The following is a 12057-nucleotide window of genomic DNA, read 5'->3' as shown; positions in this document are numbered from 1 at the left end:
CTGGCAACGTTGGACAAACAGCAGTTGCCCATTAGTTAAGTCTTGGATCATGCATGCACTCACATGAAAGAAGCACACACCGTGCACAGCAACTGACAGTACACTGATCCTACATGCATATTTGTATTTCTCGGTAGCATTATGCAGGGAAAGGAAAGAACAGCTGGAGAAAGAGCCAAACTGCATTTTGAACCTATGTAGAATCGAATCTCTCCTCGTCATCCCATCATCCATTCAATTCCCTAAAGCGCAATAAGGTCACGTGAGCGGCGACCTCCGAACGTCTCTCTATATAAAGGCGCGCCCGTTGGGAGCTTCTCTTCATCCTCATCCTCTCTCCGCCTCTTCTCTATCTCTCTCTCGCTCTCCATTTGAAGTGGGACTAGATACAGCTAGTACTTTGAGGAATAATGTCGAGGGAACGCAAGAAAGCGGCTGCTCTACATGAGAAGATGCAAATCCTGCGCTCCATCACTCACTCCCACGCGGTAAACAATGTTTCTTCTTGCTTTTCCCCTGTGCTAGCTATATATCCTCAGTGTGATCTTATGCTCTCATTCGAATTACCTTCTAATTTGCGGTATGCACACACATCACATGGAATATTTGCCTCTTGTTTTCGTGTTACGGGAGAGAGCACACACATAGCGCACGCTCCTAACAACTTGAGGCACATTTCGATCGATCTCCATGATTTGCGATACTATGTACTCCCTCCTTTCACTGAATATAAAACGAGCTTTCCAAAACGAGGAAGTATTATGAGAGAAGAAGTAAAATAATTAAGTACTAACTTGATGTATGTTTTCGTTTGCCCTGAATAATGATATACACAACAGCTGAGCAATACTTCCATAATCATGGATGCGTCGGAGTACATCAAGGAGCTGAAGCAGAAGGTCGTGAGGCTCAATCAGGAGATCGCACGCGAGGAGGAAGCGACGCACTCGCACAAGGACAACTCCTTTCCGACGGTACACACAGACACGCACCTATATATCACTGCACCTACGATCTTGGGAGTGTACTGTACTTGCATTATGGTAGCTAGCTAGTATGATACAAGATGATTCAATCATTTTATTCTGCAGGTGAGTGTGGAAAGCCTAGGGCATGGGTTCCTCGTGAACGTGTCCTCCGACAAGAGCTGCCCCGGCCTCCTCGTCTCCGTGCTGGAAGCGTTCGAGGAGCTGGGCCTCACCGTGCTCCAAGCCACGGCGTCTTCCACCGATACCTTCCGACTGGAAGCGATGGGAGGAGGAGAGGTATGTGTACTAGATGACAATGCCTCTTCGATCATTAAACGATCACCTTAACAGTGAAGAAGTTCAAGATCTTCGATCCAACTCTACATATAGTTCATCAATAATTCGATAGCGTCCCCACACGGGCGACAAGCAGTGTGCGTGTGACCGATCGATGTGTCGATCGATTGGTCGAGAATACACAATTATCTTGGCTGATTCTTGGTTTTTGCACGCAGAGCCAGGCCCATAATGTGGACGAGGATGCCGTGAGGGGGGCGGTGCTGCAGGCCATGAGGAACTGCGGCGCAGACCAAGGGGATCAGTAGCTGGTAGCTGGCGCTCCAACGGCGCTTCCACTAGCTAGCTCTTAACCATTTCCTCCTCGATCGCCTGCACAAGGGCCATGTACTTGCATAGTCATGCCTCTTCTCTCACTCTCACTGAGATGATCAGATATATGTCCAGGGCAATCGTAATCAATTCCATCATGTCATGGTAATTGTATGCGATCTGGCAAGGTATTAATTGTGGGATTGAATGGGTATCTACTGGGCTCTTGTAGTGTGCGTGTAGAATTTGCATGCCTTGAGACTTTATGATTAGCTCGTATGTATTTATGTTAAATTACGCCTGACTTGTGACTTTGCGCATTTTCCCATTTTGTAACTTAATTTATGGATAGAGACACACCTATTTGCAAGGTTAGCACGTATGCATACACAACAGAAAAGTCATATGGAATGGTTACTGAGATTTAGGTAGCTCGTGAAACATGGTGTTACTGGACCGTATAAATCTATTTCATGTGCCACCGGATCACAATTTTGGATATGTTGCCTCGAGCTGGTCAATCTGGTCCTCTTGGGTTCTATCTTGCAAGTTGCAAGGAAAACACTCACACATCATCTATTTCCTGAAGGATATGTTCCTCAGCTGAAATCCAATGTGAAAACCTCTGTTCTATCTTTTGTCTAAGAGAGATTTTATGTTGCATCTTACTAGACATTAAGTGTGTAATATATGGCCTGATCTAACGCCTATAATTGGTTGGGCCGAGGGATAGTTTTGTAATTTGTTCTCTTTTAAATTTTAGTTGTGTGCCCCTTCAATGTGTCATGTTCTTCCCTGTCGATCATACACGAAATACTAAGTTATATACTTCCAATTACGGGTAGAAATATGGTAACCATGTTGTTACTACTTTTGAGCGAATTCTATTTCAACACCCCTACTTTAATATTTTTATACGGGGTACCCGTATAGTAACTTTCAACCCTATTACCCATCGATCTACGCGAGTTTTATCAAATTTACCCCTATTTTAGGAGCGATTTGCCATGCGGGTCCCGGCTTTATGTACACGTGGCATGCCGTCTGGCGGGTTTTCTCCTAGATTTTTGTTGCGTCCGAATCAGTTCGACTCCATTAATCTGAACTAGCCCCGACAAAATGGTGCGAATCCATCTGACTGGTCTTGATGAGTCAAATCGTTTGTGAAAAGATAACACAAATTAATACCAGCTGAGGACTGTACAACAGCTTCACAATCCAGCTAGTATACATGCATGAGCAGCGCACGAACACATGTGTGACCGACCGTCGATTTTGCCGTATTTCTCGGTTCATCCAATGCTACCCCCGATCGACTCAAGCTATTGACATCGAACAGTTAAGCTCCTCGATATACGAGCATGCGAGCATCTCCATCGGTGGCCTCAATAACGTTCCTAATAGCTTTATTGAGGCTGGGTGTTTTTGGGTTCAAAACGGCAAACCTTAAAAATAGCCGGTGGGTTTCTAAGCCAGGTAAATTGCCGACAACCCTGCGGCGACCCCTCTGGATGGAGCGTGAATTGGGCGCACCGGTGCCTCGTGACACATTAGATTTCACCCGTGGGCCTCGCCTGGCAACGATTAACCCTCAAAATATTAACTATTCCCCAATTCGCTCCCTCCTACTCGTCACTTCATTTCTCCCGCCCGCCACACCAGCTCTGCCCACACTGCCGAGGAAGAAGGCGCATGCGAAGCCGTGCAAAGTCACGTTGAAGGAGAATCCACCGCTGGTGCCAGCAGAGGAGTGGGCGGCCGAGCACGGCCGCTGCGCCATCTTGATGGTGGACCGCAAAAGGAGTCGCGATGCCGCCGCCAGGCAATGCAGACGGCAGGCGCAGGTATGCCTCGGCCTCTGTGGGACGCAGTTCGAAGCCGGGTGCGGGTACTACGCCGTCACTAGGCACATGAGCGCCTCCCCCTCGTCGCCGACGTTCTTCACGGAGTCACTGTCGCTATCGCTGTCGCAAATGCGCCTCTCGTAGATGGAGGGACGCGCCCGGTACTCCCCCGAGTTCGGCGAGAGCGACGTGACCGTCGACCCCAACGCCACATTCTCGCCGGTGTTCGCGCCACGATGCCACGGTTTTGTGTAGACCCTAAACAATGACTTCACCGAGGACCTCACATGCCGAAAGTGGACTGATTACCTTTGCGTCTGCCTCAACAACAAGGCATCCAATTAGCAACAAGAAGGCGAAGGCCGAGAGAAATGGGGTGCCGACATTGCCCGCCATTGATTCCTCCATCGAGAAGATGGTGTCCTCCTTCACTACCGAGAACAAGGATAGGGATGGTAGGGGTGTCGCTATGTGGAAGGCCATGTTGGAAAAACGAGATGTCAAGATTGGCCTCAAGAGAGAGAAGGTGGAGGCCGCCAAGATGAAAACCCAAGCCGGCATGATGAAGGCCATGGATGAAACATCCAATATTGCATTGGTCAAGATGACGCAAGAAGCAAAGATCTTGATGGAGAACATGTCGAACACATATCCATTGGCGAGAGCATGGTACGCGAGAATGCGAGATGTACCGCGAACGCATCGGAAAGAAGGTGATGGCAGCCCAAGCGGCGGTGGCATCGGCATCCATGGCGGCATCGGCAACACCACCGGTCGTGGAGTAGCTACCCGTGATCGACACACAGCCGGTCGTCGACGAGTCGGATGTCGTGGAGGTGATTCCACCGCTCACGCCGTTCCTTTGATCCATTTGTCCATGAAGCCAAAAAAAATTGGTAGCCGGACTATTCGAAGAACTCCATCCGAATTTCTACCTCTATTATGACTAATTTCTATTGGGGCGTTTGTTGGGAGCGATGGTGGGTCAACCCTTCGCAAGTGAAAAGCAGCAGGTGACGGAGCCACAAATATAGCATTGCCGGTACACCTGACGACTTCGCGGGTGAAAATGATCTTGCTCCAAGATCAGCAACTGTAGTAGTAGCTGAAGAAGCTTGCCACTACTGTTGGCCATGCCCCTATGCTCAGGGCATCTCGGCGTCTCCAACGGGATCGTTTGCGTCTGCGTGGTTAAAAAATGCGTTTGGAACTAGGCCCAACGGTCTGACGTAGTGATTGGGCTGTCCATTAAGACGCAAATTTGGCCCAAATATGCGCATCTGATGCGTCCCCGCGGACGTTGTGCGGACACACCGAGTGTCCGCTCGCGTATGGTGGACATTTCGTCGGGCAGTGACCCAGGCTCGATGCGTCTTCTCAGCCGCGCCAGTACTGGCGCCGAGACATCGCTTCGACAGTCTGGGTGACGCTAATGGCGATGCCTCGCCTGCTGAGTGCCCGCCGCCGACCTTTGCCAAGGAAATAACGGTGATGCCACGCGTGCCGCGCCCCTCCGATGCCTCTGGCGTATATTAAGAGGCTGCACGCTCGTCATCGTCATCCTCTCCTCGACACAAACCCTAGCCGCCACAACCTCCACTGTAGCACCGCCTCCCCACAGCCCTCACCCTTTGCCATGAGGAGCGATGGGCGCAGTCAGGCTACTGCGCATCCACCTGCGACTCCACCTCCCCCTGTCGAGAGCTCCGACGAGGAGGAGGAGGAGGACGATGAAAGCACGAACAACGTCATCGATGCGATGTTCATGGCTGGCGCGGAGTAGGAAGCAGGGGAGGAGCGGGCGGCCTATGCCGAGATGGAACGCCGCAGGGAGGCGGCCGCCGCAGAGGACGACTCCTCCGAGTTCGACTGGTCCTCTGTCGATGGGCCTGACCCGGAGGAGAAGGCGGCGGAGCAGAGGGCTCTAGTAGAGTCCTTCGAGACGCTCAAGAAGACCGAGGATGCCGCCAACGAGACGCAACGGCGGCGCCTGCTAGAGGACGCGGCGGTCCACCGAGCTCTAGTGGCCGCACAACGAGCGTTGGAGAAGATGAGGAGGGAGGGAGGCAACGACGGGACCGGGCCATCGGCAGGAAGTAGCTAGGGCTTCTTATTCCGTACTATATTATGCTTTTTACTTGAATGAAATATATTGTTGGAAAAATATATAGATCGTCCCGCTGGGAGCACACCTAGACGCAAACGGACGCACGGTAAAGAACGATCATTTTTCATGTCCGCGGGGCGATAGAAACAGACGTGCACGACCACTTTTCGATATCCAATATACGTCGTCCCGTTGGAGATGTCCTCACAGTAACAGCCAGGACGAGAGAAAGAGAGGCAGGAATCCAATGAGTTAGCCTGGCAGTGGCAAGGCCAGCTACCAACAAAACAAGAATGGCTCCAGCAATCATGGAGAGCGGCCAACGAGAAGACGTGGGAGCGGATTGGAGAGCCACTGGACACTCACACTCCTCTGGCTCCATCTTCTCGGACAAGGTCGGCTCGCACCACACACCTGTCGTCTACTAAACCCCACGACGCTGAGTAGTGCGGACGCGGCAAGAACTGCTTGCCAGCAAGGAAGAGAACAAGGCGGCGCCATTTCTTGCTGGAGCACGAGAACCTGATGGATGTGCCGCGCGCTAGCCTACCATGCTCTCGTGATCACTTCTGGCGATCGAGCAAGACAGGAATATCTTGGAGGGGAACTGATCGATCCAACAAACAAACAATGCTAGCTGCTTATGTCAGAGAATATTACGTCCATCCATGTGGTGGCCGGGCCAGCTTACCTCACTGTGCTCCTGGCTGCTATGTGAATGCACGAGCCTTATTATCACGAGTGATTCACGACCGGGCCAATCATATCTAATCTCTAGTCGATTTCTGCTGCTCGATTTCATCTGTATTCTTTTCCTCAAACAAAAATTTTCTTCTGAATTTCGCTGTCTAGTAGTAAAGATTCAGTACTCTGCGTGCTGCCTCCGATTTACTTTTTTGCGAATTGCTGCCTCCGATTTACGTTAGCTCCTAGCTAGAAGTCGCTCTTAGACTATACGTGTATATAAGGTAGAGATAGACTATCTTGTACTCCAAATCTACCTCTCCTTTGTATCTCTATATATACCTCCAAAGGATCATAAAATACATACACAATATTATAAGATTTAATATTTTCCACATGGTATCAGAGCAGTTTGCTTCGCAACGCCCATTATCAAATTCTGAAACTCACATGGCCCATTCCAAAATCAGTGGCAGCACTAGTGGGGGCTAAAGTTTAGTCCCACGTTGCTAGTTGGGAGAGAGTTGGAGTGGTATATAAGGTGGACTATTCTAATCCTAGTAAGTGAGTGAGAAGAGAGAGAAACCTCGCGCACTCCTCCTCCTCCTCCTCCGCCCGCCTCGCCTCGCCACGCCTCGTCACGACACGACACGACGCGGGTTGCGGGAATCTCGCCGAGCCGAGCTTACCTTTTTGCTGTTTAGGAAATTAATTATGTAATCAATTTTGAGTCATTAACGGACGCGTTACTCAGCCGTTTTGCCTTCCGGTTTTTCTGGATCGTGGCTGTGCCGACTCGGACGTGGGCTGCGCCCCGCGACCTTCCCGAACCGCACTACATAAGGCTCTGTGCAACCCTAGCCACAAGCACGAGACGTATACGCGACTACCTGTTTCCAGTTCTTTGCGCCGCCGCATTTGTCTTCCTCATCCCGTCCGTCGGCGTGCACCGACTGCCGGGACAGTAGGCCTCCGGAACCCTGCCTCTCGTGAACCTGTACGGGTGAGGGGCAATCAGGTTTTTGGGGAGCGCTCCGGCGCGACTACTGGCATCACGACGTCGTCATCGGACGACGAGTTCCTCCACAACGACAACTTTTTCCCGGACCTCAGCGACTTCTTCGACAACCTCAACATGGACGACAACGACGCTGCTGCGAAGTATGTGATCTTTTCGTTTCTCTTTCAGTCTCTGTTAGAGTTTCTTCTTCTAGTTTCTGTGGTAGATGCGATCAGTTTGTTTTGTTTTCATGTGATCTATTCATCTACCTTACTAGTCTGCATGATTAGTTTATTTATTATTTTCGTAGTCATGATTTATCAATTACTCGTACGGATTATTTCATATGGATATTTGCTTATATTTCCAACAATCCAAAAACCTGATTTTAGGCAAATCAATTCAAGCAGCGTTGCTGCCGCTACTCGACCTCCTCTCTTTGATGGTATGCATTACAAGAGGTGGCGCACAAAGGCAGTTCTATGGTTTACGAACCTAGGCTGTTTTAGCGCCACAGATGCTAGACCTGAGGGGCCTCTCTCTGCAGAGGAGCAGGAAAAGTTTGAGAAGGTCGACGCCATGTTTAAGGCGGCCTTGTTCAGCATTCTTGGGGACAACATTGTTGACCCGTACATGGCTTTCGACCATGGTAAAGATGCGTGGGATGCGCTCGAGGCCAAATTTGGGGTCTCGGACGCTGGCACTGAATTGTATGTCATGGAGCAATACTATGACTACAGGATGTGTGATGAGCGCTCCGTGGTTGAGCAGGCTCATGAGATTCAGTCACTTGCCAAAGAACTCGAGCAGTTTAAGTGTACCTTACCGGACAAATTTGTGGCCGGTGGCATTATTGCCAAGCTTCCTCCTTCGTGGAGGAACTTTGCTACTTCTCTGAAACATAAGAGACAAGAGTTTTCCGTTTCGGATCTCATTGGCTCGCTTCATGTGGAAGAGAAGGCGAGAGCAAAGGACACACACGCTCGTAGTTTTGAGGGAGGTTCTAGTGCCAATGTGGTACAGAAGAAAACCTTCCAATCTCACAAGTCTAAGAATAAGAACAATGGAAAATGCAAGTTTGACGAGAAGAACAAAGCCTCTAACTCAACCAACTTCAAGAGAAAGACTCCTTATAAGAAGAAAGGGAACTTCCATGTTTGTGGCGCTCCTGGACATTGGGCTCCTGATTGCCCAGAACGCCATGATCGGCGTGGGAAAAGCGGCAAGTCCGCAAATGTTGTTATTGGTGTTGATACTGAGCTGAAGGACGTTGGGTACGGTATTTCTCCTACTGTCCTTTCAGTATGTAATTCTCCTGATTGGTGGATAGACACCGGAGCCAATACACATGTATGTTCTGAAGTCTCTATGTTTTCTTCTTATCAGGTCGCAAAGACTTGCTCCGTGCTGATGGGAAATGGCTCACGTGCTTCTGTTCGTGGTGTTGGTACGGTGGATCTGAAGTTTACTTCGGGAAAGACCATCCAGCTGAAGAATGTGCAACACGTTCCCTACATTAATAAGAATCTCGTTAGCGGATCGCTTTTATGTCGAGATGGTTTTAAGTTGGTTTTTGAGTCCAATAAAGTTGTAATTTCCAAGTGTGGACAATTTGTTGGAAAGGGTTATGTGTGCGGAGGCTTGTTCCGCTTATCTTTGTCAGACATATGTACTCAAATTATTAATCATGTTTGCAATGATAGTGAGTCCGACATTTGGCATTCACGACTTTGTCATATTAATTTTGGGTGCATGACGCGGCTAGCGAATATGAATATAATTCCGAAATTTGCTATTGTCAAGAAATCCAAGTGCCAAGTATATGTGCAAGCTAAGCAACCACGTAAGTCTCACAAGATTGCGGAGGCAAGAGACTTGGCACCGCTGGAACTTATACATTCGGATCTTTGTGAAATGAATGGTGAATTGACAAACGGAGGGAAAAGATACTTCATGACTTTAATTGATGACTCTACTCGATATTGTTATGTGTACCTCCTGAAATCTAAAGATGAAGCTCTTAATTACTTCAAAATCTTTAAAGCTGAAGCAGAAAACCAACTTGATCGAAACATCAAGCGGCTAAGGTCTGACCGTGGTGGAGAGTATTTTTCCAACGAGTTTGATTCTTTTTGTGTGGAACATGGTATTATCCATGAGAGGACGCCTCCCTATTCACCTCAGTCAAATGGGGTGGCCGAAAGAAAGAACCGTACTCTAACTGATTTGGTTAACGCCATGTTAGATACATCGGGTCTATCCAAGGCATGGTGGGGGGAGGTGATATTGACTGCATGTCATGTCCTAAACCGTGTCCCCACAAAGAACAAAACCATTACCCCGTTTGAGGAATGGGAAAGGAAAAGGTTGAAACTCTCTTACCTACGAACTTGGGGCTGTATGGCGAAAGTAAATGTGCCAATACCCAAGAAGCGCAAGCTTGGACCAAAAACCGTGGATTGTGTTCTTCTGGGATATGCATTTCATAGCATTGGCTACAGATTTTTGATAGTAAAATCTGAGGTATCCGACATGCATGTTGGTACAATTATGGAGTCGAATGATGCGACTTTCTTTGAGGACATATTTCCTATGAAAGAAACGTCTAGCTCATCAATTCAGGAGATGCCCAGTTCATCTACTCAGGAATTATTTCCTGAACCTACCATGGCTAGAGAACACTTTGATAATCCTGTGGAGGATGACAATGAAGCTCCCAGAAGGAGCAAGAGACAGAGGACTGCAAAGTCCTTTGGACATGATTTCATTGTGTACCTCGTGGATGATACTCCCACTTCTATTTCAGAAGCCTATGCATCTCAGGATGCTGACTACTGGAAGGAAGCTGTCCGTAGCGAGATGGATTCCATCTTAGCCAATGAAACTTGGGAGGTTACTGATCGTCCTTATGGGTGCAAACCTGTAGGATGTAAATGGGTGTTCAAGAAAAAGCTTAGACCTGATGGTACTATTGAAAAGTACAAGGCACGTCTTGTGGCCAAGGGTTATACCCAGAAAGAAGGTGAAGATTTCTTTGATACATACTCACCTGTTGCCAGATTGACCACCATTCGAGTGCTACTATCCTTGGCTGCTTCACATGGTCTTCTCGTTCATCAAATGGATGTTAAGACTGCTTTCCTAAATGGAGAGCTTGAAGAGGAAATTTATATGGAGCAGCCTGATGGATTTGTAGTAGATGGTCAAGAAGGAAAGGTGTGTAAATTACTGAAGTCTTTGTATGGGCTTAAGCAAGCACCTAAGCAGTGGCATGATAAGTTTGAAAGAACTTTAACCGCTGAAGGCTTTGTTGTAAACGAAGCTGACAAGTGTGTATACTATCGCCATGGTGGGGGCGAGAGAGTTATTCTTTGTCTCTATGTCGATGACATATTGATATTCGGGACCAGCCTTACTGTGATTAAGGAGGTCAAGGAGTTCCTATCTCGTTGTTTCGAGATGAAGGACTTGGGAGTAACTGATGTGATCTTGTTATCACCAGAATTGGACCGAGTCAGAGGTGGGCCGCGATCAAGATGGATTTGAAGAATATACATGGAAGAAATACGTGAATCGGCCTGTTATGCAAAGTTTGGGCTGGTTGGCCCGTGTATCTGTAATATAGTAGGATACGTGTCGGTTAGGTAGAGTTTGTCTCGTGCACGGTGGGGATTATTCCCACGTTAGAAAGTCCCCTGGACTATAAATATGTATCTAGGGTTTATGAAATAAACAACAACCAACGTTCACCACAAATCAATCTCGGCGCATCGCCAACTCCTTCGTCTCGAGGGTTTCTTCCGGTAAGCATCATGCTGCCTAGATCGCATCTTGCGATCTAGGCAGCATAAGCTTATTCTGTTGTTCATGCGTTGCTCGTACTGAAGCCTTTTTGATGGCGAGCAACGTAGTTATCTTAGATGTGTTAGGGTTAGCATTGTTCTTCGTATCATATGCTGTCGTAGTGCAACCCTATTACATCTAGCCGCCCTTACACCTATCTTAGGTGTAGGGGCGGCACCCCGCTTGATCATTATTTAGTAGATCCGATCCGTTACGGTTGCTCCTTGTTCTTCAAGGATTAGTTTAATATCTGCAATAGTTAGGCCTTACAAAGAGTTGGAGGATCCAGCGGCGTGTAGGGTGTAGTTTGCTAGCCCTAGACAGGATGTTCCGAGGATCAACCTCGTGTTGGTTTTTAGGCCTTGTCTAGGATCGGCTTACGATCACCGTGCGTGGCCGCGAGGCCCAATCGTGAGTAGGACGTTCCGATTATGCGGTGAAAACCTTAAATCGTCGTAGATCGTTTTAGCTTTATCTTGATCAAGCAGGACCACCATATATTCGGACACCTCGTACGAATCATGGGTGGATCGGCTCCTTGAGCCGATTCACGGGATAACCTGAGAGCCGATCGAGGCTCGTATTTAATGTTTACGTGTATGCCATGCAGGAAACTAAGCGAGGCATCTCCATCACCTTCCTGACCAGGTATAGGTCAGGTGGCACGCCCTTGCACCAGCATCGGACGTGCGCGCCAGAGGCTTTGCGGGCCGTCGCTCGGAGGGACCAGGGCCAGCCGCAGCCCTAAGTTGTTCCCGGCTCTACTGTGTTGCCCGTCGTTGCTCGCCGGTGGGTTTCTGACCGCAACACATTCTGGCACGCCCGGTGGGACAATCTTCGACATCAACCACATCGCCATCTACATCTGAGATGGCGGACGGCACCCCAGTCACGTACGAGGATCTGACCGACGAGCTCAAGAAGAAGTATGACGAGGTCAAAGCAATCCTCGAAGCCGACCTCATCGGCTCTTTTCACAGAACCCGTTCACATGGCATCAGG

The 12057-nt window shown here is 48.7% G+C and overlaps 1 protein-coding gene across 1 annotated transcript; it reads left to right on the top strand.

The window, feature by feature from the left end:
- Window positions 1-323: 323 nt before the first annotated feature.
- Window positions 324-1888, top strand: LOC127331525 (transcription factor bHLH61). The gene is made up of 4 exons (XM_051357701.2): window positions 324-488; window positions 840-974; window positions 1092-1265; window positions 1484-1888. Exons 1-4 carry the CDS (start codon window positions 411-413, stop codon window positions 1571-1573), a joined length of 477 nt encoding a protein of 158 aa, XP_051213661.1. The 5' UTR covers window positions 324-410; the 3' UTR covers window positions 1574-1888.
- Window positions 1889-12057: the final 10169 nt, after the last annotated feature.

Source organism: Lolium perenne, chromosome 2, assembly GCF_019359855.2.
Source record: "Lolium perenne isolate Kyuss_39 chromosome 2, Kyuss_2.0, whole genome shotgun sequence".
NCBI lineage: Eukaryota > Viridiplantae > Streptophyta > Magnoliopsida > Poales > Poaceae > Lolium > Lolium perenne.
This window is presented reverse-complemented; position numbering and strand designations above follow the sequence as displayed.

What these genes read in the sequence shown, in the direction of transcription:
- LOC127331525 (XM_051357701.2), top strand. Translation starts at nt 411, where the DNA reads ATGTCGAGGGAACGCAAGAAAGCGGCTGCTCTACATGAGAAGATGCAA. An exon ending in CCATCACTCACTCCCACGCG is followed by an intron (nt 489 to 839) that starts GTAAACAATGTT and finishes TATACACAACAG; the next exon opens with CTGAGCAATACTTCCATAAT. An exon ending in AAGCGATGGGAGGAGGAGAG is followed by an intron (nt 1,266 to 1,483) that starts GTATGTGTACTA and finishes TTTTGCACGCAG; the next exon opens with AGCCAGGCCCATAATGTGGA.